Source organism: Petaurus breviceps, unplaced genomic scaffold (assembly GCF_028583685.1).
Source record: "Petaurus breviceps papuanus isolate PSGF00001 unplaced genomic scaffold, PetGlider_PUasm1.0 90626, whole genome shotgun sequence".
Lineage (NCBI taxonomy): Eukaryota > Metazoa > Chordata > Mammalia > Diprotodontia > Petauridae > Petaurus > Petaurus breviceps.
Genome location: NW_027187290.1, coordinates 118,107 through 144,790, shown reverse-complemented (window position 1 = coordinate 144,790; position 26,684 = coordinate 118,107). Strand labels below are relative to the sequence as shown.

Below are 26,684 nucleotides of genomic sequence, written 5' to 3'. Positions count from 1 at the left end.
CAGAAATAAAGCTAGACTAAGGGCCAGGCTCTGGGTGACTAGTGCCTTTTGAATGCATCCAGTCAACAGATACATTCTTATCATGTCGTCAGCAAACTAGAACCAACTATATAATAACAGTGTAGGCTCCAAACCGGGATGCAGAGCATCTCCATTATACTGGCAGCAGATTGTTCAGCCTGGGAGTGGATTGGTAGAGCAAACTGCACATGTTCATAAGGATGGGATTCACTGAACAGTCCTGGTACATTGACTCCTCCACTAATGTCGTCCCCTGATGCCTCATCATGAGGAAGGAGCTTCGGGTTCTCTAAGGCCATTCAAGCTGAATGCAAGCTCTGGTAGGCCTTTCTTCCCAAGCTAGAAAGGGAATAGCTTGGGTGTCATCCATGGACCAGACTAAGTAGAGACAAAGCGCCTTGCAGTTCATGAAGACCACTTACTAAAGTATGGAGGGGTAAAGGAGAGGGAGGAGTCAAGAACAAGCCTGATTGATGAGGAAAATGGTGGTACTCACAAAAGAAGTGGGGGAATTTGGAGGGGAGGGAATGTTGTTGGTTTTTGTCCTTCATACTCAAAGAGGACCAATGACGTCATGATGCTGGGGTCAAGACACAGTGCGTTCCACTGTAGTTGATTAGTACAATACAAGCTCTACCGTGGGTCAGCCAAAAATAGTCCATTTGGACATTTGGGATGAAGATGTCTCTAGATTTGCACATCTCACATCCCCTTTGTGCTATTGTGATTCTGCTTTGCTCATGAAGCACAGTGCCTTCTTTGATGTAGGCATGCCATGCTGGGTGGTCCCATGTCAGTATCTCACAACCTAGACTAAAAGTCTTCAGAAATACCTTCAGCGTGTTCTTGTACCACTTTTTCTGACCTCCATATGAGCTCTTGCCTTGTGTGAGTGCTCCATAAAATAGTCTTTTTGGCAAATGTACATTTGGCATTCGAACAATGTGGCCAATCCCTAGGAGCTGTGCTCTCTACAGTAGAATCTGAATGCTTGGCAGTTCAACTTGAGAGAGGACCTCAGCATCCAATACCTTATCTTGCCAAGTAATCTTCAGAATCTTCCTAATACAATTCAAATCAAAGCAATTCATTTTCCTGTGTTCGTAGCACAATGGTTCTACAGACCTTCAGTTGGATAGGTGGCCTACTCTCTTCTCTCCCACACTTTCAGAGCCTCCCAAACACTGAGCTCATTGGCCATGCACGCATCAATTTCGTTATCTGTGTGCCAGCCAACACCGTGCCATCTAGATGTGGAACCACTGGTTACAGCAAATGGAGAAATGTGGAACCTTTGCCTTGGCAGGAGAGGGAGGAGGATGAGGTCCCTTTTGGCTTCAAAATGGTATAGTGGAAAAGAGCACTGGCTCTGGAAATTAGAGGACCTGCTTTCAAATCCTACCCCTGAAAGTTATTACCTGTGTGACTTGAGGTAAGTTACTTAACCTTCCTGGGGCCTCATCTTCCTCATCTGGAAAGTGGGGGGAGGATTAGATCAGATGGCTTCTGAGGTCCCTCCCAGCTCCAGCTCTATGACCATGTGACCTATACCTAATAGACAGCTGGTGATATAGGGACAGCTATTACATCCAAAGGAGGGCAATCCGGATGGTGAGAGAACCGGCTTTCATTTTATATTGACTGGTTAAAGGTATTTGAGGTGAATAAGACATAAGGCAGGCAGAATAGCCATCTTCAAGTATTTAAAAGGTTATCACATAGAAAAGAAATGAAACTTGTTTTGCTTGGCACCTGAACAAAGAGTGAGGGCTGAAAAGTCACAAAAGAAGATTATAGCTCAGCGTCAGGAAAATCTTCCTAAGCATATGGGCTGCTCTCCTTCACTAAAGGCCTTCGAGGAGAGGATGGATACCTACCCTTTGGGGACTGCAGAGAAGGGATTCTCGGTCCAGTATGGATTGGGTTACATTAGCTCTCACATCCCTTCCGACACCGAAGAGTCATGTTTTCTACAATACCTAGAACTGCCTTATCTTTCCCTACTCCTGGTGTGTCATGTCTTTTGGAGGTCTTAGAAAAAACAGTATCCCCTCTTTATAGATAAAAGGTCCCCTCATTTTTCCTTTCATTGGAGGGTTAACTATATATGTATGTGTATTATATATATATATACATACATATATGTGTGTGCATGTATCGTATATTATATACAAAGCATGTTATATATTATTTAAAACATACTATCATATATTATTATATAATATGTTATGATCATATTCTATATGCTAGTGCATCTGGGGATGCTTTTTGACTTCAAGAATCTCTGGAGAAGCAAAGATGACTTACTGAATTTAGAGGAATGTGGGCTAGCTTAAGAGAGGTAGGTAAAAAAGAGAGTTGGGTGAAATTGGGCTGCTCTCCATGGTATAGACCAGCTTCTAGGTATAAGTAACTAACAGAGTCTGTTGACAGTACCAGAGAGAGAGAAACAAGATGACTTAAAAACATATGGAGACAGGGGTCAGAAATGGCCAGGGATAAATGCCTAGCACGGTGGCACGCACACAGTAGTTGGGTTATTAAGAGTCCGAAGTAAGTTGGACTTAATTGACTGAAGGAGAAGAGCTTTTCCATTAGACAATCAGAGATGTGGTTTCACAAGGCATGAAAACAATGGCTGAGGCTAGACGAAGCTAAATCCAAGTACAAGCACAAAGTTATACTCAGCAAGAGGAAGAGATACAGGACCAGACTGAAGGACAGCGGTTACAGATTTCAGCACCTGTGCTCCTATATTTTTCTCAGTTTTTTCTGGCCACCCCAACAGCCCCTTGAACTATTAGGTGGTGCTCAATCATAACCTCTAAACACGCACATATATACACATACACACTCACACTCACTTTAATGAACTGCAGCTACTAATTCAGGACTTTCCGAGTTTTTAAAATAAAAGGATGGCATAGGTCAGGGGCAAGCTATTTACCTGTAGTCTTGAATGCTCTTCAATGTTCTCTTCACTCTTTCCATGCTCCTCAACTTTCTCATGGTCCACTCTTACCATCACATAAATCTTGGCTGTGATTGTTGTCCTGAGTCTAGGCCATGGGGCTCCTAGAAGGTGATACTGTACAAAGTTATTTTGACATATCAGAAATGTTGGATAGAGTCCAAAAGAGATCCACCTTATAATGAATTGTGTTCCGTGACAAAAAGTGCAATTTAGTGTAAAGTTGGGCTTGGTATGAGGAGACCTGGGTTTAAATCACTTTCTGTGTGACACTAAGCAAGTCCTTTTAACTCTGTAAGTCTCTATTCCCTCATCTGTAAAATGGAGACAACACTACCAACTTCCAGAGATTAGTAATTATGGGGAAAACCTTAAAGCCCTATGGGTAAGCTGTTATTATTCAGTTCCAATATATGTGCAAGAAAATAATATAATAACATATTAAATTTTGGTTAATTAAATTGGTAAGGCATCAGAGTATAGCAGAATGCTGAACGTGCAGTCAGACTTGGGTCCAAATGCTGCCTCAGAAACCTACAAGTTGAAGAACCTAAGCAAAGCACAAACCTTATGAGCCTCTGCTTCTTAACCTATAGAATGGGTATAATACCTAGAGCAATGAGTTATTATGAGGATAGAATGAGATAATATATGTAAAATGTCTTACAACCCCCAAAGTGCCACATGAATATCAGTTATTATTATTTAAGTGCTTTACAAACCTTGAAAACACTATATATATATATATATCTATATATATATATATATATATAAATGTAAGTTTGGTCATTGGAGGGATGCTGATGACAGTAATAACACATAACACTTAGGTAGCGCAGGAAGCAGCTGCAGGAGTAGACCTTGATAAATATACGATTTGTTTAAAAGTTGATCATTTAATTCCCTAGCCTGCCCCCCCACACAAAAAAGTAAATAAGCTGTTGTGTTACCTAGGAGCCTAGCACAGGTGTGAGTCAGTTATGATTACCATCAGAAACCTTGTAAGATGATGGGCAATTCTACTTGGTTGCTAATTTGAAGACCAGAGGATTTTTGAACAATTCAGGTCAACAGGAGGGTGTAATAATAAGCAGTTTCCCTCGTTAATTCACATCAGAATATCTTGGACTTCTTTCTCTCTCCACATCTATTTGTCCCTACCTATGTTTTCCTCTGCAATTCGCTGGCCTTTCCCTCTTTACCTTCAGTCTCTTTTCACCTCCCTTTCTCTGGCTCTTCCTTCTCCCTGCCCCCTCCCCACTCAAGGCCATCACTTCGTCTGTTTTATTAAAATTGGATCGTTTCTTTAAAATCCTGCTCTACAATTCAGATTTATAGTGTGTATAAATGACTCATATGTTCCTTCCATATTTCCTTCCCCCTCACCGCAGTTTATCTTTATGTCTTAGCGCCCTCTAGTGGCAGAGCATGAGAAATACATATACTCAGTCATCCCCATAATGTAGGATTAAGACAATTCCTAAACAGAAAGGTTAAAAGCTCTGGGAATCTCTTTGGCTTCCTCTTGTGACCGTGGATCAAAGCTCCAAGGTGCAGTTTCATGCAAGTCATAGGGAAACAAAAACTGGCCCTGCTGCTGTGAAACCTGGAGAAGACAAAAATGGCATTTTCTCGTACATGCCAACGTGGATCATAACCAGTGACCCAATTTTTCAGATCCCCTGCTTAAAACAGCCTCAGCTTTTTCAAATGTTTTCTCTAACTCTCAAGCTGTTGTAACACATACATTACAAAAGACTTAAAATAGACCAGGAGCCCATACCTGTCAAAACTGTTTCTTTGGCTAGCAGATGGAGGGGCTTCTATGCACCTTTAAGGCCAACTTCCTGGAGTTTGGGCTCTCCCAAAAGCTTCCCTTTGTTTCAGTGCTCACCTCCTGGTTGGTGATGTCAGGGGTAGAGAACAAACCCTACCCACTGTTGAAGACTAAGGAGCTCAAAGATTCCCTGGGTTTAGGGGAACTCAATTAGTTGTCAATATCCTCAAAGATGGGGGGGGGGAGAACGAACAAGATGCTTCCCACCATAACTTTCACTGTGTAACAATAGCAGTGTGCCAAAGGAGCTATTAAAGGGCTCTTCCTACTGTCTCTATACCCTCATTCATGGACAAAGATGATCTTCCAAAAGCCTTCCAAGGTCTAGTTTGTTTCCTTACGCATTATTTCAGCTGAAACCTCCCTCTTCTGGAGGGTCCCTTCAGGCACATTAATCATGAGATGATATTGGTATAGGGCACTTTACAGACATCATCTCCTTTGATACTCATAACAGCCTAGGAAGTGGATACTCCAAACATGATCCTCGCTTTATAGATTAGGAAACCACAGCTCAGAGGAAACCCTTGCCCAGGGTCACGGTGCTGGAGGCCGCCGTGTTTATTTCAAGTTCATCGCTCTATCTATGATGCTGCCTTGCTTCACAGAATGCTGCTAATGTAAAACATGAACTGTTGCTTTAAAAAAGACCCACGCCTCCCCCACACTCTGAAGAGGAGACAGCAACAGAATCCTCCCTGCAGCCATCATCTTATATGAGCATCCAATGAATTACAGGTATTGTTATCCCTGATTTACAGCCAAGGAAACTGAGGCACAGAGAGGTCAAAGGATTAGTTATGGGTCACATAGTTAATGTTAAAAGGTGAAATTTGAGCCCAGGTCTTCCTGACTTCTGATCTATTGATTACGTCTTCCATACTGCCATCTCCACCAACTCCTACTCACAGGGCAGCCAAGCCAGCCTGGATGAAATATCTCAAGTACCATCTCCCCTCAGACCTGGATGAAGACAGCACAGGCCCAACTCCTGACCAAGTGCCCAGAGTCCCAGGAATAGCAGGAGCCCACAGATCACAGTGGCCACTGCTATCCTACTGCCCATAACCATCATCCAGAGAATTACCAGTTGTGGGAATACTCCCAGATAACTGTTTCTCTGGGTGCTGAAGCCCCTACTAGACCAAAGCTACTGACTACCCAAAAGGAAAATACATTTGTTGTTTTGCCCTATTAGGACATGAGTTTCTTGAAAGCAAGGACTGTCATCTATTTGTATACCCAGTGCTTTACACATAGTAAGTGTTTAATAAATGCTTTCTCATTCATTCATCATAATCAAAGCCTAGAGCTAGGTGAAATAAATGGGACCTCCCCAGATTGGCAGATAGTGTCTTCTACCCTGTGCTCAACGCTGGTAGGAACTGAAACTATGACAAATGTTCCCTACTTTCAAACATCTTACATCTCGTTGGAAGATAAACACAGGACCATATGTCAGAGATAACGTCGAGGGGTTTCCTCTGGGATCTTGCTAGTCTCTGAGGTTCCTTCCCACTTTGGTATCCTATGAGACAACTAAAAAATAATTCAGTGAAAGATTGTATGGTAATGGCTGTCCATGATGGAGTGAAGATAAGGGAGAGATGAATGGGGGCTATAAAGGATAAATTGAGTCTGAAGATTTCAACAAGGAAACTAATTATATTGAAATGTGGTGATCAAAATTTTTTAAAGTTCAGAAGCCCCCAAGTTAATAACCCTAGTGTTAAATGGGAAAAGTCCATTTGGGGCACCCTAGTCTGGGGTCCTGTGCCTCAATAAATATGTGGTTTTTCATTCATCTGAGGTGCAGGCAGAGGGGCAGAATGGGTTTGGAGCAGCAGGCTTTGAGCTCTGCTGTGGCATTGAGGTAAGTCAACTCCTAATTTACAGATTCTTTCACTGGTGAGCCCAGTCTCATGCCAGGAAGTTCCCAGTCCTGTTCTGTGAACACTGGGCTCTGACTGGTGAGCTTTCACATTGTCTTGGCCGACCAGCTCCATGCCACTCCATCACATGCATGCCTCTCCCCCTCAACTCTTGTCTCTTCTGGGAACAGTAGTCAAATCAACAGGTAAATACAAGTCAGTTAATTCTCTCTGGCTTCCCAAACACTCTCCCTGATCATCACTTTGTTATAAGCATCATTTCCTCTATTGGAATATAAGCTCCTAGAGGGCATGGATTGTCTCGCTTGCTTGTAATTGTATCCCCAACACATAGCCAGGTGCTTGGCCCATGGGAAGGGCTTAATAACTGTTTTCATTCATTCGTTTTAGCCGAGTGCCACACTAACATAAGTAGAGAGCATATGTGGTTCATGAGCCACTAATTGCAAGCCCCTAGGACAAGCCATGCGAAAGACTGAGCTTCATCTTAGAACTCACTTACAATACATATTACAATTACAATACCTGCCATTGTCAGGAAATGAACTACTTTGCATAAGTGGATATCCCTTCAAATTCCAGATCTTTTAGCCATTCTAGATGAAAATATTTCTTAAACTGCATATTCCCCTGCCCCTCTGAAGAAGAGATACTGAATATAATCCAGCCTTTTCTGGGTAACTGGGGGAACCACTATAAACATGCTTTTCCTAGGTCACACAATAGAGAAAGGCAGTGGAGTAACAGTACAATGGAGAGAAAGCTGGCCTGGAAAACTTGCCATAAGCAGGCTGTGCAAGCATGGACAAATCACTGGACCTCTCTTGTTGCAGGCAGCCCCCTAAGACTGGAAGTTATAGAGGAAGTGCCAACAGTCATTAGTATAGGGCATTGCCTCATACTAATGAATTCACAGTCCAGTCCCTGGCATCCCTAGAACCCACCTGCCCCAGGAGCTGCTGAAGTAGCTGAGTCCTCGCTCACTTGGGCCCAGGGGAAGGACCAGCAGCGTTTAGTCCTATGCTAGATGGCCTCAAACAGCTATATCCTTGAAATTCATATATAAGCTTTCCATTGTTTTTCTTACTTGTAAAGTTGGCTGCTATCAAGTCTTGCAGTTGGCAGTGGGCTTTCCTCTAGTATCTCCTCTTCACTTGTCTATTTGTTGCTTCTAAATTGTTAAATTATATGTAAAGTAAGAATAAATAAGTTCTGAGCAAGCACTGGAGAGACCCTCCTAAGAGTAAAAAATCAGGAGCAAGAATCCTTTAAGCCGTCTTTGTTTCTTCCCTTTACCACCCACATCCAATCAGTTGCTAAGTCCTGCCAAATGTTTCCTCTGCAGTTATCTCAAACATCCCCACTTTCACATTCCCACTAACACCCTCCCCCCCCCCAGTTTAGGGCTTAATTACTTCACACCTGCACTGCCCCCTAAGGATCTGCCTGCCTCCAATTTCTCCTCAATCATTTCTGCACCCCTGCTGGATTCACCTTTCTAATGCATGGCTTTGACCATCTCACCGTACTGTTATAGGGATGGGGAACCCGCAGCGTGGAGGACACATGTGGCCTTCTAGGGCCTCAAGTGCAGCCCTCTGACGGAATCCAAACCACAGAAGAAAAGAATTTGTTCTGTAAAACTTGGACTCGGTCAAAAGGCCACACCCAAGGGCCTAGGCCTCACGTGGCCTCTGGGCTGCAGGTTCCCCACCCTGGAACCTCTGATAGCTACCCCCATACAAATTAAGTCCAAATTCCTTTAGCCTGGTGTTCAAGGACCTCTATTACTTGCCTGTAATCTACCTTTGCAACACCTGGCATACAGTAAGCACTTTAATGTTTGTGAAACTGAATGGAATTTCTGCCATTACTTCCCCCATACCCCAGTCAAGTCGAATCACTGTTTCCACATTTTCTCACCTCTCTGCCTTTGTTCATGCAGTCAGTCCTCTTTGTGGGACACCTTCCCCCCTCCCCCTGCCCATCTCAAATTCTTCACCTGTTGAAATTAAATATTCCTCTCATGAACCCATCCCAATTTCCCAACTAACCTCAAGTGATCTCCCCTCTCATGGTTCACATCATATGCTGCTGCATATTCGGCATCTCCCAACTTAGCCCATTACTTGATCGTAAGCTTCCTGAGGACACTGTATTTTTATGAAGTACACCATGATCTTGTGGACACTTCATAATGGATTTTGTACCATTGTTTTGGGCAGCTCGGGTCTCAGTGATATATGGTTTGGCATATGACTGATACAAACTCTCTACCAGAGAATCATGAAACTATTGTTCTATCACATCCCTGACCTCAATTGTTTCACTCAACCAAGTATCAGAAATTTCTAGCAGGGCAAATGAAGAAAAACTATGGCTATTCTAGAACTAACTTAGACTAGAAGCTGGTCTCTTGAAAGAAAAAAATACAGACCCCATCTTGCAGGACTTAAAAGCATCTGAACAAAGGAAAACATCTCTATCTGGGCTAAGATCACACTATTAGGGTGCACTTATATACAGCAAATGCAAGAGAAGCACTAAGAGGTATATGCTTTTTAAGAGGTTTAATCTCTTCCTGCAGATAATTTCCCAGGGTATCTGTAAATCCTATAAGGCTTCTAGGAAAGAGCCAATCTCAGAGAGGATATGAGCAAGATCATTATTTTTAGGCATTACTTTTTGCAGATGGAAGTTTTCACTGGGTTATATAGGAAAGAGAAGGCCATGTGTATGTACATAATAGTATGTTGCTGGGATAACAAAGTCCTGTCGCCAGTAAGAACCACTCACCTGGGCAGAGGCTGGACTCTGGACCAACTTGCTGCCATGGCCATAGGGGCCAGGAAACAGGGAGGGAAAGCACACCGAAGTTCCCAGTCTCTCTTCCAGAAGTAGGTGTACCAATCAAATACCCTTGACAGGGTCCTAGAATTTAATTCCTTGTCTAGCAGAAGACCTGAAAGTGACCGGAGGGGCCATATAGTCTAGTCCTAGCACTTCAAAGCTGGGAAAAGTGAGGCCAGGAGGGGTGGGGGAGGGATAGGATCTTTCTGGACAGGGTTCAAAGGAGGAACTTTGATAGCTCATGAGCCAGCTCCACAAATAAGAGGCCTCTTTTCCAGCCATGTTTTAACATCTCCTTCATCTTTCCTGTTGCTTTCTGTACTTTTCCTGTTTCCTCTTCTATAAGGAGGATAATCCCTAAGGTAATTAGTTCACAAGGTTGTTGTACAGATCAAATGAGATAATATATGTAAAGTGCTTTGTAATTATCAGTTATTATTGTTCTTTTTAGAAGGTATTTTCAAAGCTGTGTGCATGCATACTTCACTTTCCAGTTTCCTACACAAGGTGAAATGCAAATTGAACTTTTACAAGTCAAATCATGTTTCCAAAACACTGAGGTCTGCTAAAGAAAACTTGGACTGAATCCTTTTGTAGAGGATGAATAATTATCTCCCAAATTACCCATTAAGATGTTTATATGGAAGAATTTCTTAAAGCAAGGCCCACCCATATCTCCAATTTTCAGATGACATTTGGAGAGGTTTCCCAGCTTATCAAGGATGCATCAGCATGTACATATATCATCCATCACCCAGAGTCAAGAATTCAACTGAATGACCTTGGACAAGTCACTTCCCCTCCTCTAAGCTTTAGTTTCCTCATCTGTAAAATGAAGGTGTTCCAGATTAGTATTTCCTAAGTCCTTCATAAAATCCACAATCATGAGAAAATTGGGTACTTTGGGGAAGATGGGGTAAAAACACATGGCATGCTAGCCATAGGAGTTAACGGCTTCATTTATGTTAATGTGGCATCAAACAGTACTAAAAACACCAGCAAGAACTGCACACAATGATAATAATAATAGCAAATTTAATGTGATTTATTCATATGCTAAATCCCGACACATTTAACACAAATACCAGGGTTCATTTTTCAATAGTGTGTAAGAGATGAATTCTGAAAACCTGTTAAGTAAATAATGAGTTTTGCCTATAAATCATCAGCAAAGATTTTAGAAAATACACTAGTAAAACAGCAACATTAGATTGGAGCGAGGGTGTCATCACAGCTGGGACCCCTCTTACCCTCATAAATAATAGTCCCTGACTTAAGACATAGCAGAAGAAAAGCCGGTTAACTTTCGTTCTTTGCTCTTTACTTTGTCTCCATCCCAAAGCACCAGCCTCACTCTCAATTCTTTGTTCTCCACACCAGCTCCACTATTCTTTTTCAGCCTGCTGCTTGGCTTGGAACAGTACCCTGGGCTGGACTCCTGAAACTTCACCCAGAGCAACTGCAAGACCCATTTGTTGTCTCCAGCTCAGGCACCCTGTCAGGTGCAGGGCAGCGTGTCTGAGACCCAGGCCCATTGCACACATTCCATACTAAAACCTCAAGCTGCTTTGAAGCAGGGCAGATGCACATTCAGGGAAGAGGTCATTTAAACATAGGTGCCTTTTCATCATTAGGTGAATAGCATCCCAGATCACAGCTTTTTGGAGTTGGATGGAACCGAATGATGACTGGTCAGGGTTAAGACTAAGAAGTACTAGGGCGGCTAGGTGGCACAGTGAATAGACTACCGGCCCTGGAGTCAGGAGGACCTGAGTTCAAATCCAGCCTCAGACACTTAACACAAAATCTAGTCGTGTGACGTTGGGGGCATGTCACTTAACACCAATTGCCCTCCCAAAAAAAACAAAAAAAAAAAAAGAGTAAGAAGTGCTATCTTAACACCCCAAGAAACTGTGATCATAATGGAAGGAAGCTCCATGTCTGTGCAAAGTCTTGCTGGAGCATCAGACAAACACTTTTAAATGGCATGTCCCCTGATGAATGAAACCACATGAATATTTTCACAGGCAGGAGGTAAGGAAACAGGCCTCCTTTATGCCAGCCACTAAATTTCATGGCCAGCCTCACAACTTTAGAAACATGAATGACCTCAAAAATGTTAAATTTATAAAGAAGACAAATGAATTTTTATATAAACATTGAATCCTAATATCACTCACAGAAAGGCATCATAATGGTAGCAGGATGTTTGTCTATCAAAATGGAGGCTGCAGGGGCGGCCAGGTAGCACAGCGAGTAAGAGCACCGGCTCCAGTGTCGGGATGACCTGGGGATCAAATCCCAGCTCAGACACTTAGCACCCACCCAGAAACACCTGGCCATGTTACCTTGAGCAAGTTACTTAACCCCCATTGCTTAAAAAAAATGGAGGCTGGAAAACATTTTATTTTCTTTAATAGTTATATATTTCTCCCTTTCCTTTAGGATGTTCATTTTCTAGTAAACCTTTTCAACATCAATAATGTATCCACCTAGCCTTCAGTCCAAATTATCACAAATTCCAAATTATAGAAACCTAAATTAATAAGGTTTTGCTGTAATAAACTACTGATCCTTGAAATCTATCCTCCTTTTCAACTATCTGCTCTCCAGGTCACCTCTGTTAGCACCAAAATGTCACAAAATCTCCAATTCATTCTCACATCTACTATGTAAGATAGGGAAAAGGAAAATGTAAAAAACAAACATACAACTGTAAACAAAAAGCCGTTTAGTTATAAAAACTTATGGCCCAATGACCTGATGGGTTTTAATATCTCCCCATGGTCTGGTTATAAACATTATGATCTTGCAGGGGGTCACTGTCTACAAAATACAGTTCACCTGCATGGATGTCAGTAAAATCAGCAGTGAAATTCTTAGGGTTAAAGCTGACCCATACAGTAAACCTGTAGTCTACGGTACGTATGGAATAGCCCATAATTTTTATATCTTTTAAATGTGGCTTATCAGAATTCCACTGAGGGGTGTCTGCAGGCCGTGGATACTGGCTGTATGCCACGAGGTCAATGGGGTTCCTGGTGCTGTCATAAGGGTCTCTTTCCCATTTGGCAAAGTTTAAATACCTAACAAGGCTTCGTCCTTCTCTGCACAGCTCAATGTTAAATGAATCAGAAGGGCAGCGTCGGGGTACATTCAATCCAGCAAGTTCTGAGAGAGTCGGAAAAAGAGACACAAGTTCAACAAGCTCCATGGCTCGCCCTCCTAGGGAAAAAAAAGCAACAAGGTAGAAAGTGTGGTATCAGAGTGAACAAAGCAGAGGCTGAAAGACAAAATGAAACTCGGCTCAGAGCTGCACTGATTTCATTGGGTTCTTTTTATTTTATTTAGAAGAAAGACAACTCGGCCTCTACCTACCTCCCAATTGCTCTTCAGCAATGCAAAGTGGCCAGCAAGATATTAGAAAGGGGATTCTGTTTAGTGTTATCACTGATTGATGATGAATGAGGTAATAGTGCAGGTGACTCTTTGAGAAAAAACTATTAAGTTAAAGTGAAGACACTTGCAACTACATACAAACTCGGAAATTTTGTTGTCTGAGGACTTAAATCTGTGAGGACTAAAAGGCTACTTATTACCCTTTCAAAGCCCACTAATCACTAAACTGCCCAGCTGAAAAGAATAAAATAATCAACTTTTCTTAGGCCTCGCCCCATAGAGAAGCATTCTCTGTAAACTCGGCTCTGACACCGATGTTCTCCCAAGGGTCCAACTTCCATTTGCTGGATGACAGGGAAATCTGGAGAATAAACTTAGCTCTATAAAAGTGACATTCACCCAAATCCTCTTCTGATACCTCACTGGAGCATGAAGATGGCCTTAGGTTCACAACTAAAACTATACCAAGCTAGAAAGGCTTCATGTACAGATCCCGGGGTGAACCAAATGTCTGTGGTCCAAGCACAATCTTGCTCAATTCAAAAAGGCTCCTAATCAAACTAGTCTTGAGGTAACAAATTTTGAGGCCATGACTCTCTAAGATTATCTGCTAAGACAGAAGAGTTGTGATCTGTATTGATGAAGTTACAAATTCAAGTGAAATACTAAATTAGAATTAAAGGTACAGTATAATTCATTTCCTGTCAATGGGTTACAGCACACTTTGTGTGTATACAAGGTCTCCCAAAAGTCTTAGTGCATTAAAAAAAAAAAGCTTAAACCTGCACTAAAACTTTTGGGATACCTGGTATAATTACACCAATAACTCAAACACAGGTTAAATACCTTTCCATTCGGCTTGATTCTCTTCCTTTAGATTCAAAAGCTGGTTTCTCAATGGCAATCAACAAACAAACATATATGGAAGCAAATTGCTTTTAGCACCTAGTTCTACTCTTAAGCCTCTGAGTGGTGATGCTCAAGATTGAACAGCTAGCTTCCAATTTATCACCATGGTCCCTGGTCCCTGGCTCTTAACAGATCAGAGTCTGGTTTCATCTCCACCCCTGATGGTAGTCTACCGGACTTCTACACCTTGTGTCTAAAGTTCTAAGAATATCTACTAACTTCCTACTTAACATATCACAATCATGTCAGCCTTAACTCTTGATTTAGATTGTAGGGGTACTTAAGGAATGATATATTATAATGTATATATTATAATAATATATTATAATTTTATTTTATATTATAATTATATATTATAATGTTTATCATATATTATAATTTTTCAGTATCCTTTCCTCCCCCAACTACTTAGCACAGTTCTGAAACCTTGAACTGAGACAAACTGGGTTCAAAGCCAGGTTGAAGGACTTCTTATGTGATCCAAGGCAAATCACCCCAATGCTAAGAGCCTCATTTTCCGGTATGTTCAATGGGGTGAACATTTGATCCACTGTTGTGGTAAAATACTTCAAAAACTTTAGAGAGCTAAATATGATTTACTACAGAGATATTTACCAAGGTCTCAAAGAGGTATCACAGAGACAAAAAAATAATCAAGTAGGTCAGCTCCTTCATTTTAGATGAAGCAACTGAGGCTCTGAGGTTATATGGCTTATCCAAGGTCACAGGGCAAGTTAATAGTAGACTTGAGACTAGAATTCAAAGAGTCTCCTGATTCCCAGAGTCTAATAATCTTATCCTTTGCTTCCCTGGGTTTTAAGAAGATTCTAAACTTTTTCAAAGAGCTATACAATGGAAAATAATCTTAGTGAGGAAAGTAAGATGAAAGCATCTAGACCAGGGGTGGGGAACCTGTGGTCTTGAGGCCACATGTGGCTTTCTAGACTCTTAAGTGCAGTCTTTTGATTAAGTCCAAATTTTAATAAATAGTAATAAATAATCCTTTTAATAAAGGGATTTGTTCTATAAAATTTGGATTCCATCCAAAGGCCACACTTAAGGATCTAGAAAGGCCACATGGGCCTCAAGGTTGCAGGTTCCCTACCCCAGAGCTAGACGATATGGAACATCCAAGTTAGGTTACATAACCAAAAATGACTGCAACAGAGTGGTAGAAAGCTTTAGGGGAGGCCAGGAATGAGCTCATACTTTGGAAAAATGTTTAAGACAAAAAAGATAGGAAGCTGAAATGGATAGCAAGATATCATACATTGGAAGCAAAAGGACAGATGTGAGAAGAGGTCAAACCATGTTTGTCCCAGCCTGCTCCATAAAGGAGGAATGTACTGCAAACTGAAAAAGGCAGAAAGAAGATAAAACTCAAAATATGAGAGAAAATTGCAAGAGAACCCTTAAGAAGCTTCTGAGGATCAGAGGACATTAGACTGGGAAGGAATCTTGGAGAATAGTGAGCTGAACCCCCTCACTTTACAGATGAGCTCAGGGTCACATATAAAGGTAGTGTTTAGGGTTTGAACCCAGCTACGTCTTCCTTGACTTCAAGTCAAGCCCTCTATCTACTGTGTCACACTGCCTTTCCATGTTAAGTGAGTTCAAGGCTCCAAGCATAGACGAATGATATTAGAACTCAACACAAAGGCAGGATGGCTGCTCATCAGAGACACTGTTTCAGGATTGAATTAGATCACCTCTGAGGTCCTTTCTAACTCCAGGATTCTATGAGTCATTTCACAGAATTTCCCATGATATCTGGGAATATAAGAAAAAAGTTGGCCTAGTAGCGGACTGTTAACATGGAATTGAAACTGGCTGAACAACTAATGATTAATGAGGGGTGGAGAAGGGGAGAGGAGAGGTAGTGTCTAGCCCAAGGTCTCTTCCAAGCCCTGTGTTGTCCAACCTGTTTAACCAATAATTTGGATGAAGACAAGAAAGGTGCAATTACTAAATATGCAGATGATGCAAAGGTGGGGAGAAATAGCTAATATCACGTAGAAAATAAAATCAGGATTCATAGATGTCTTGACAGGCTGGAACAATCCTAGAAGGTGCTGTATAAATGAAAAGGCAGAATTATAATATGAGAGTAGTTAAGTTGTACTTTATAAGACTAATCTTTTGTACCTGGAACCATCACGTGTGACGTTGAGTCAAAGGGATCAATGTAAGGAAAAAGCTTCTCTCCGGGAGAAATAAATGGAGCAGTCTTTCCAGGGACATAAAACATCAGGGGCACCTGAGTGGCTACATCAAAATTGCTGTACTTGGCCCATTCTCCATGTTCACCCAGAGCCCATCCTGGACAACGACAAGCACAAGTCACACAAACACCAGAGACAAAAGAACTTACACACAGTAGAATCACATCATGCTAGGCTCAATTCCCACACCAAAGTCCCCCTGCAACACCTCATCATGGTTCTCCAAGGCAGTGCCAGGATTGATGTGCCATTGACAGAAGGTCCCGCCCCCTGCCATGAAGAAACCCCCATAAAGGGGGTCAGTGAAGACAGGTACTGAAGGAATGGCCAAATGAGAATTTAAGTTTCCAAAGAAGAAAGAACAGGAAATTATCAACTAAGGGCTTCTTTTTTTCTACTGGGTCACAGCTTAATGACAAAATGTAACTTCTGCTTCTAGCTGCTTTACTCAGTCTAACTACAAAATCTTTTTTAAATGGTTAGAGTACTTTACATTGTTCACCTATTTCGGAAAAAAAAAAGGATCCCAAAATAAGAGGAAATTGTACTTAGTCACATACCTAAACAAGGGGACTCTGGCACTAAAAAGCCTCACTGAATAAAGCGTGTGCTGTCTGTGGTTCCCAAACTGGCCTGAGGAATTCTGGGTGTACACATGTGTATATATGTGTGTGTATATATATACACACACACACACACACACACACACACATACACACACCTCTGATACACACTCATATATAAGGATACATGTTATATAGGAAATGCTAATAAATGAATGTGTATAGATATGTGTGTATGTATTGTGTGTACACACACATATGTGTATATACATGCATACACACATGTATATATGTAAATGGGTACTTGTAGATATGTGTATATGCATATACACACATATTATTCACCGACTGTTACTCCTCATCTGTCATTTCCTCCCCTCTCAGAACATAACACTTGCCAAAGACCCCTGGACCTGACTCACAGTCCTACACTAAGCATATGAATGTCTCCACTACTCCTTACTAACTTATCAACTCCACCTGGTCTTTTTATACCCTCAGTTGGCACAAATTTAACAGACAAGTCCAATAACTGAACAGACTATTGTTTCACTGAAATCTGAGAGTTTCCTCCACAATGCTTGATCTTGGAATCGCTAAGGAGCCAGCTAGCACCATGAGAGGGAACAGTAGCTCCTCACAGTGGGGCACTCAAGAGTACTGTGGGGTTCTTGCCACTTGGAATGGGCCCATTTGGCTTTTGGGGCAATTTCAAAGTGACACTGTGAGTCTGATGCCTCTTCTATTCTCTGACTTAGAAAGACCACAGGCCAGTGCTTTGGGGAAGGGCTATTTCTCATCAATAGCAAATCAGTGAGAAGAAAAGCAAAAAATGCTGTGAACAATTCCCTTTAAGGAAGAAGTTGGCTCAAAAGGAGATGTGGTTACAGGCTGGCAAAGGGGAGGGAGCTCTCTGCTGCACACAGCACAAACCTGAAGGAGGAGCCAACTCACCCAAGAGCACAGTTGAGGTTTCCAAGGCCAGAAAACATTTCAAGAACAAGTCTCGAACTTCGAATCACTTCCCAGAACACTTCAAAATGCTTACCATGATCAGACACAAAGGCAACAATTGTGTTGTTAGAGAGTTGAAGTTCATCCAAAGCATTTAACAGGTGACCAACTTGTGAATCCAAGTAAGAAACAGATGCAAAATAACTCTGACGGATTTTCCGCTGCAAATTTTAAAAAGAAGCAAAGATCTTTCAATTCAGACTTCACTTATATCCCTTGCTCCAATTTAGGCTCTTTATTTTTCTCCACTAAAACATGGTAGAAATTTCCTTGCCCCCCATTATCCTTTCACCTTGAATTTACTGAGAAAATACAAGGGATTTGCCATAAGCTTCCCCTTCAGCTCACTCGCCTCTGCCGTCAGCCGGCACTCCTAACTCCCTCTCTCTCTACTCTCACAGAGAGGTGGCCCTTCCACCCAGCCTATCCTGTCTTTTCTAGCACACTTTTCACTTTGATCTCTGCCCCCTCCCCACTCTCTCTAATCTTTCATCTCTCTGTATTTTCTGCTTCTTTCCATGCTGTCTCCAAACATGCCAAAATCTGTCTCATCCTGGAAAAACCATAACTATGCTACCATACCTTCAAGCTATCGTCCCCTATTTTTCTCTACCCTTTCTCAACTCAACTCTTAGGAAAAACCATCTACACACCTCACTGCTACTTCTCCCTTCAATCTCTTCTAAGCCTTTTGCAATCTGCTTGCAACTTCATAACTCAATTGAAAAATGCTCTCGGGGTGGAGCCAAGATGGTGGCACAGAAGCAGAAAAACTTGGTGAGCTCCCCCCATAACCACCTCAAATACCTATAAAATATGACTCTAAACAAACTTTAGAGCTATAGAACCCCACAAGGTGACAGACAGAAACAAATATCCCGCTGAAGGCAGCCCAGAAGGAAGGGTCCATCCCAGCATGCTGGGAGCCCAGCCCAACCCCTCATGAGCCCACAGTTTTAGCCCCAGGGTGACCCCAACCAGCAGTGGCTGGAGGGACTTCAGAAGAGTGGATCACCAGCACCTGTGGCGATTTCCAGAATTACCAACCCATAAGTAAAAAGTCAGTATGGACTTTGCGGGAACTGAGGAACCAAGAGTGCAGTCTGGCCTCTGCCCCTGGGGCGAGAAGGTGAGAAGTGGGCAGCCAGCTGCTTCAGAGATCCTGGCCTGCAGACTGTAGGGGGACTAAGTGACCATTCTGAGGGGTCATCGCTCTTGCTTTAACCTGCTTGGATCTGGATCACTGTCTTAGGTGGAGGTCCTGGGGTGTGTGACCAGGTGTCAGAGCTTGTGAAGGCTTCACAGAGGGCACCCACCTAATAGCTCTGACAGCTGAGAAAACCCCAGAAATTTGAGACAAAGCTCTCCTCTCTGGAAGCACAGTTCTACTGTGGCAAAAAGCTCAAAAGCCAAGTAATTGAGTAGCAACATGAGCAAGCAAAGGAAGCAAAGCAAGCACAGCAGTCAAACCTTAGATTCCTTTTTTGGGGATAAAAAGGATCAAAGCATGGAACGAGAGGAATACAACGAAGTCAGAACTCCTGTACCAAAAGCTTCCAAGAAAAATATGAATTGGTTACAGGCCATAGAGGAGCTCAAGAAGGATTTTAAAAACCAAATAAGAGAAGTGGAGGAAAAATTGGGAAGAGAAATAAGAATGATCCAAGAAAATCATGAAAAGCAAGTCAACAACCAGACTGAAGAAAATAACACCTTAAAAATAGACTAACTAGGGGCGGCTAGATGGTGAATAGAGCACCAGCCTTGGAGTCAGGAGGACCTGAGTTCAAATCCGGCCTCAGAGACTTAACAAACACAAAAACTAACCTTGGACAAGTCACTTAACCCCAATATTCCTCCAAAAAGCAAAAAAAAAATAGGCTAACTCAAATGGCAAAAGAGGCCCGAAAAGCCAATGAAGAATGTTTTAAAAAGCCAAATTTTCCAGATGAAAAAAGAATTTCAAAACCTCACTGAAGAGAATCATTCCTTCAGAATTAGACTAGAGCAAAAGACTTTATGAGAAATCAAGATACTATTAAACAGATTCAAACAAATGAAAAAATAGAAGGCAATGTGAAATATCTCACTGGAAAAGCCACTGACCTGGAAAACAGATCCAGGAGAGATCATTTAAAAATTACTGGACTACCTGAAAACCATGATCAAAAAAAAAATCACCCTTCAAGAAATTCTCAAGAAAAATTGCCCTGATATTTTAGAACCAGAGGGCAAAATACAAATTGAAAGAATTCACTTATCACCTCCTGAAAAAGATACCCAAAAGAAAACTCCTAGGAATATTGTAGCCAGGTTCCAGAGTTCCCAGATCAAGGAGAAATATTACAAGCAGCCAAGAAGAAACAACTTGAATATTGTGGAAACACAATTAGGATAACACAAGATCTAGCAGCTTCTACATTGAGGGAATGAAGGGATTGGAATATGATATTCCAGAGGTCAGAGGAGCTAGGATTAAAACCAAGAATCACCTACCCAGCAAAACTGAGTATCATGTTTCAGGGGAAAATATGGTCATTCAGTAGAATAGAGGACTTTCAAGCATTCTTGATGAAAAAACCAGAGTTGAATAGAAAATTTGACATTCAAAAACAAGAAGCAAGAGAAGCTTGAGAAGGTAAACAGGGAAAAGAAATTATAAGGAACATATCAAAGTTGAACTATTTACATTCCTACATGGAAAAACAATAATTGTAAGTTAAGAAACTTTTCTCAGTATGAGGATAGTTGAAGGGAATATAACTTTATATATATATATATATGTCTATATAGGAGGATATATGTGTGTATGAATACATAAATGAGTGTATGTATATATGTGTACAGGTATACATAGACAGAGGGCACAGGATCAATTAAACAGGAAGAGATGATATTTAAAAATAAAATTAAGAGGTGAGAGAGGAATATAATCAGAGGAGATAGGGAGAGACAGAATAGGGTAAATTATCTCATATAAAAGAGGCAAGGGAAAATGGTTACAATGGAGGGGAAGAACAGGAAGGCAAAAGGGAAAGAGTCAACCTTACTCTCATTGAATTTGGCTTAAGGAGGGAATAACTTATACACTCAATTGGGCATCTTACCCTACAGGAAAGTAGGGGTGAAGGAGATAAGAGGGGGGATGATGGAAGGGAGGGTAGATTCGGAGGGAGGGTAGTTAGCGGCACACACTTTTGAAAAGGGACAGGCCCAAAGTAGAAAACAGAACAAGTGGGGGGTGGGATAGGATGGAGGGAAATATAGTTAGTCTTTCACAATATATACACTATGGAAATGTTTTGCATAATTACACATGCACGACCTATATTGAATTGGTTATCTTCCCATTAAGCATGGGTGATGAGGGAAGAAGGGAATCTGGAATTCAAAGTTTTAAAATCAAATGTTTAAAAAAGTTATTATTTTTTTACATGCACTGGGAAATAAGATAAACAGGTACTGGGGTATGGAGATCCATTTGCCCTACTGGAAAGTTGGAGGGGGAATAGGAGAGGATATAGGAGAGATAAGTTTCAGGGATGGGGTATACGGTGGGATCACTGCTCTGGGGTGGTGAGTAGGGAAAGATGGGGAGAAAATTTATAACTCAAAATCTTGTGGAAACGATTGTTGTAAACTAAAAATAAACATAACATTTATTTTTTTTAAAAAAAGGAGCTCAAATGCTGTAACAGTAAAAAGAAAAGAAAAGAAAAAGAAAAATGCTCTCTCCAAAGTTCCTAATCATGATTCAACTGTCAAATTTGATTGCTTTTTTCTCGGCCCTCATCCTTCTTAAATTCTCTGAAACATTCAACACAACTGTTGAGCACTGTCCCCTTCGGGTTACTCTCTTGGCTTTCTTTTTATCTTGTAACCAGTCCTTGTCATTGTCCTTTCCTCTATATCACTGCCCCCCCAACTGTGGGAGTTTCTGAAGACTGTCCTGGGCCCTCTTCTTTCTCTTTATATTCTCTCACTTGGTGACCTCATCAGCTCCCATAGTTAGAATTATCATGTCAATGCAGATGACTTTTGTGTCTATATACCCAGCTCCAGGTTATCTCCTGAGTTCCAACTATCTACTGGCCATTCAAGGTGGTTTTTCCATAGACATCTCATTCACATCTCAGTACCTTCTTCCCTCCTCAAATAAACTTTCCTATTTCTGTGGAGGGTACTGATATCCTTCTAGTCTCCTAGCTTTACAAGCTCAGTATTTATGCTGGACTCCTCACTCTTGCTAGCCCCAACATATCTAATTAGCAGCCAAAGACAGTCATTTCTACCCCCACAACGTTGCTTGCATTGGTCCTCTCTTTATTCGTGATAGACACCAACCTAATTGAGGCACTTTTTGCCTCTAGCCTAGATTTGCAAGAACTTCCTCACTGATCTTCCCATCTCCTCAAGTCTCCCTCCACTCCATGCCATCTTCCAGACAGCTGCCAAAGTGACTTTCCTTAAGTATATATCTGTCCATGTTAATTCCCTTGCTCTAATGTTCCTTCCCTATTGCTTCTAGAATAAAATAGAAGCTTTCCTGTTTGGCTTTTAAAGTCCTATGTAACCTGGTACTAACCTATCTCTCCAACATCATTATTTATTGCATTGCTCCTCTTCACACATGATCCAGTTTGGTCAAACAGGATTTTTTCCTGTTCATCACACATGACACTGCATCTCCCATCTCACTGCCTTTGGACATCCTCAGCTATACCCCAATCACTCTTGGCCCTCACTTCTGCCTTCTAGAGAAACCCTTCTTTGGTTCACAATTCAGCTCAAGCACCAACCTCCTTATCTCCTTCCCAACTGCTAGTGCCTTCCCCCAATCCCCCACCAACTATATTGTACTTCTCTTGTGTATGCTCATATATGTGTATTTCTCTTATATCTTTCTGCCCTCCACCCCTGAGAACAAGGCCTGCCTCTTTTGGCCTCTGCTCAGTGCAAATGGACCAAAGGAGGCTCCAGTTCATGCATGCTAGTGGTTTACCCTGTAGCCGTGCTTGAATGAGGGTGTCTAAACAAGATTCCTGTTTGTCTTTAATTCTTTAGAGCCACTTTAAAGTCCCTTTGCTCATGGAGATATTCCTCTTTCTGCTGTTGTCTAGCAAGCTGTGTGGTCTTCCAGCTCCAAGAAGGTGGCCAGATAAACAAAACTTTTGGTAAAGTGAGAAACAATTCGGAACAGAGTTATGGGAACTGGTTCTAGCTCTGGTTCTGCTGCTAATTAGCTGTGTCTGCTGAGCCTTTCTCAAGGTTAGCTTCCCCCTCTATAAAATGATGGTCCGAGGACCTCTAAGGCCCCTCCACCTCTAAGATTTATTATCTGGCTTGGGACCTAGAAATACCGAGGAAGGAACTGAAGGCCATCCCCAGAGGGCCCAGTGCTCTGTAATAAATGAGACAAAACTGAGGAGCAGTGCTAAGGACTACTCAGTGGGCCTTCAGGCTATTCTGAGGAGAAAAAAAAAAGGGAGAGTGATCAGGATGATCACAAGTCACTGCTCCAGGGGGATGAGCCCATGATCATGGACAAAGGAGAGAAGGGATACACAAGTCTCACTATGCCAAGGAGAATGATATCTATACTGGAAAGGAGTGAACAAAAATAGTTAACAGGGAGCTCAAACATCAAATAAGGCTTCAGTCTCCCATACTCTCTTCCCAAGCTCAGTGAGAAAGTTCTGAGCAAGGACACTCCACACCCCAGGAGGAGAGACAGATGGAAACTCTAAAGCCACAAAACCAAAAGCTGCCTGGGCCAGTGTAAACACATCCAACCCTGACCTCTAGTCCCCAGGGTAGAGTTAGTCCTGGGGCTAAGAAGGTTCAACTACAAGCTGTTCCATAGTTTTTTCTCCTCCAGATTCTTTTCCCTGTTCTGAAAGTATAAATAAATATAATGAGTACATTCTTTTGAAGCAACACAACTGTGAGGAGAAGACTGGATTAAGAATGGGACAGAGGGAGAACTTTATAACCTGACTTATGGCCTGTGTTTCTGTTATTGCCAACATTTTTTCCAAAATAAATTGGCAGAGGGTGAAATTGTCAGGAAGCAAAAGGGACCATCCTTCCAGTGGCTCTAGACAAGTACCATGGCCTGATGGGTAGAGATGAGTCATGAAGGGACAGGGAGTAGTACCCCACCTGTGCCCACTGGGACAAGTCAGTATAGGGCAGGTAGTACCAACAGCTGCCATAAGACTGAAGCTTTTGCAGGGAGAGGAGGGAAGTCTCTCCAGCTAAATCATTAGGCCAGTTCCCTAGCACAAAATTCCTTGTGCCTTGACTCCTCAGCTAAGATGGGCTTACTAGTGTGTATCAGGCTCCTACTGCTCATTTTCCCACTTGTCTCGGTCCTTTGGATTTCTGAAGACATCCTAGTACCAACCTGGCCTATTTGGGGGGAGGGGTTTCTGCTTGCTCATCTCCCCTAATCCAGTGACCAGCACACATCTGAGAGGCCTGCAGTGAGGCTATCTGGCTCAGCAACCATGCAAGAGCAACTTGCCAAATCTCTCATCGAAGCAGGAAATCCCACACACAGAGCATACAGGCACGCATTGAGCAAAGAGATGTGGGGCATTTTGGTTGTGTTTAGGCAGCTACATCATCTTCCCTAAAACATGTCTTTGAAGGTAGAAACAAAACAGGGTACCCACAGTTTGGGGAATGGTTCAAATCATGGGCTACCAAAGGATCAAGCACCAGATTTTAAATTTGGAAGGGATCTCAGTGACCATTTGGTACAACCCATACCCCAAAAAGAACGCAAGCTGTAGGAACCTGCCATGTGATCATCCAATTTTAGTCTCTTCCTCAGGCAGCCCATCAGCTTTCCTGGTGGCTCTCATTGTTAGGAAGACTTTCCTGACATCTGATGACCTTAATGACTTCGATTTGTCACTGTGCAACTTTAACCCAGTGCTCCTGGCTCTGCGCTGGGTGGGTGGGGGGGCAAATAACACAGGTCTCTACCTCCTCCACATAACAACACAACTTGGAAATAGCTAGTGAGTCCTTTAGAGTCTTTTCTTCTCCAGGCTAAAAGCATTCCTAGTTCCTTCAGCTGATGCCCACATAACATGGACCTGTGGCCAAGTACTGCCTGGTAACCCTCTTCCCAATGTGCTCCAGCCTACTGTAGCATACCCTCCCCTACCCTCTCAGCTCACAATTCACTGAAAAAATTCAGGTCACTGTCCAAGAGAGTTCCCTCCTCCCCTCATCCACCATCACTTCAACATCTTCACCACTACCCCCTTCAGCCTTGATTCCTGAACGCCCTTCTCCTCATCAAGGCATGCATCCTTGATCCCACTGCCTCCTCTATTGTTCCCACTTTTTCTCTCATCTTTAGTCACCTCCAATCTCTTGGTTCCTTCTCTGCTGCCTACCAACGTGCCCATGTCTCTCATCCTTGATACCATTACCCCTGCTAGCTATCATCCTATAGCTCTTCTTCTCTTCTTGGCTAAACCCCCTGAGAAAGCCATCTACAGTTGGTGTCTCTACTTCCTCCCCTCTGGACCTCTTCCAAACCGTCTTCAATCTGGTTTTTGACATCATTATCATTCAAATGAAGCTGTTTTCTCCAGAGTTCCTGACCACGAAGTAGCCTTTGATACCACTGCTCACCTTCTGCTGGCTACTCCCTCCTCCCCAGGTTTATGACACTGTTCTCTCCAGGTTCCCTCCCTGTAGGCTGGCTCCTTTTCAGTTTCCTATTCTCTTCTTCATCTAGGTCACATCCACTGTAAAAATGGGCCCCAGAGCCCCAAAGGTTCTGACCTGGCCCTTCTAGCCTATCTTGCTAGCTGATTACATCAGATCCCATGAGTTCGATTATCTCCTCTATGTAGATAATTCCCAGATCCCTATATCCAGACTTCATCATTCTGCTGGGCTACAGTCACACACCTCCATCTTGACTCCTCTTTTGTTACCTCCTCCACATGGCCAATCTGCTGCCAAGTCTTGTGCTTGCTATCTTCACAATATGCTTAATATATAGCTCCTTCTCTCCATTCACACTGCTACCCTCTCGGTGTGGGTTCTCATCACCTCATGCCTCACAGAGTATTGCAATAACCATATAACTGGTATCCCTGACAAAAGTCTCTCCCTAGTCCAATCCACCCTAAGCTTATATGCTAAAGTGATTATCCTAAGGTCCAGGCCTGACCATATTATACCCCCCCCACACACACACAGCCCTCCACCCATAATCTCCAATAGCTCCCCATTACCTCCAGGATCAAATCTAGTCTTTTTGACTTATAGAGCTTTCACAACCCGACCTCTTTCTGTATTTCCAGTCTTTTTACACTTTATGCTTCACCACGTACTCAATAATCATGCCATACAGGTTCACTTTATGTTTCTTGTATGCAGTACTCCATATCTCCAAACTCCATGCCTTTTTTACTGGCTGTCCCCCATAATTAGAATGCTCCCCCTCCTCACCTCTGCCTCCCAGCTTCCTTCAGAATTCAGTTCAAATTCCACCATCTATGGCAGGCTTTCCCATCTATATCCCAATCAGTTGGCACAGTGGATAGAGAGCTGAGTCTGGAGTCAGGAATATCTGAGTTCAAATCTAGATTTACTTACTAGCTGTGTGACCCTGGGCAAGTCATTTAATCTCTATCTGCTTCAGTTTTCTCTTCTGTAAAAATGGAGATAATAGCATCCACATCCCAGGGATGTTGTGAAGATAAAATGAGACATATGTAAAGTGCTATATAAAAATGCTAGCTATTATTAGTACTAACTATTATTGTCTCCTCCATTAGCATGTAAGGTTTTGAGGGAAGAGACCATGTTATTGCCCTTCTTTGTATCCCTAGCACTTAGCACAATGCCTGATACCATAGTAAGCTAGCATGTATATAGTGCTTTGTTAAGGTTTGCAAAATAACAAAGTAATTTATGAATGTCTGTTGACTGACTAACTCACCAATGTGATTCCATTTCTCAACTGTGGTCACC

General features: G+C 42.2%; 1 protein-coding gene across 1 annotated transcript in view; it reads right to left on the bottom strand.

Moving 5' to 3' along the window:
- Positions 1-10,589: 10,589 nt before the first annotated feature.
- Positions 10,590-26,684, bottom strand: part of IDS (iduronate 2-sulfatase) — a 28,598-nt gene continuing 12,503 nt past the window's right edge. The window contains exons 7-9 of the mRNA XM_069064241.1: positions 17,713-17,839; positions 16,025-16,198; positions 10,590-12,796 (exon numbers count right to left, since the gene is read on the bottom strand). Of these exons, the coding sequence (XP_068920342.1) occupies positions 12,342-12,796; positions 16,025-16,198; positions 17,713-17,839 (756 nt within the window). The 3' untranslated portion in view covers positions 10,590-12,341. The remainder of the gene's footprint in view (positions 12,797-16,024; positions 16,199-17,712; positions 17,840-26,684) is intronic.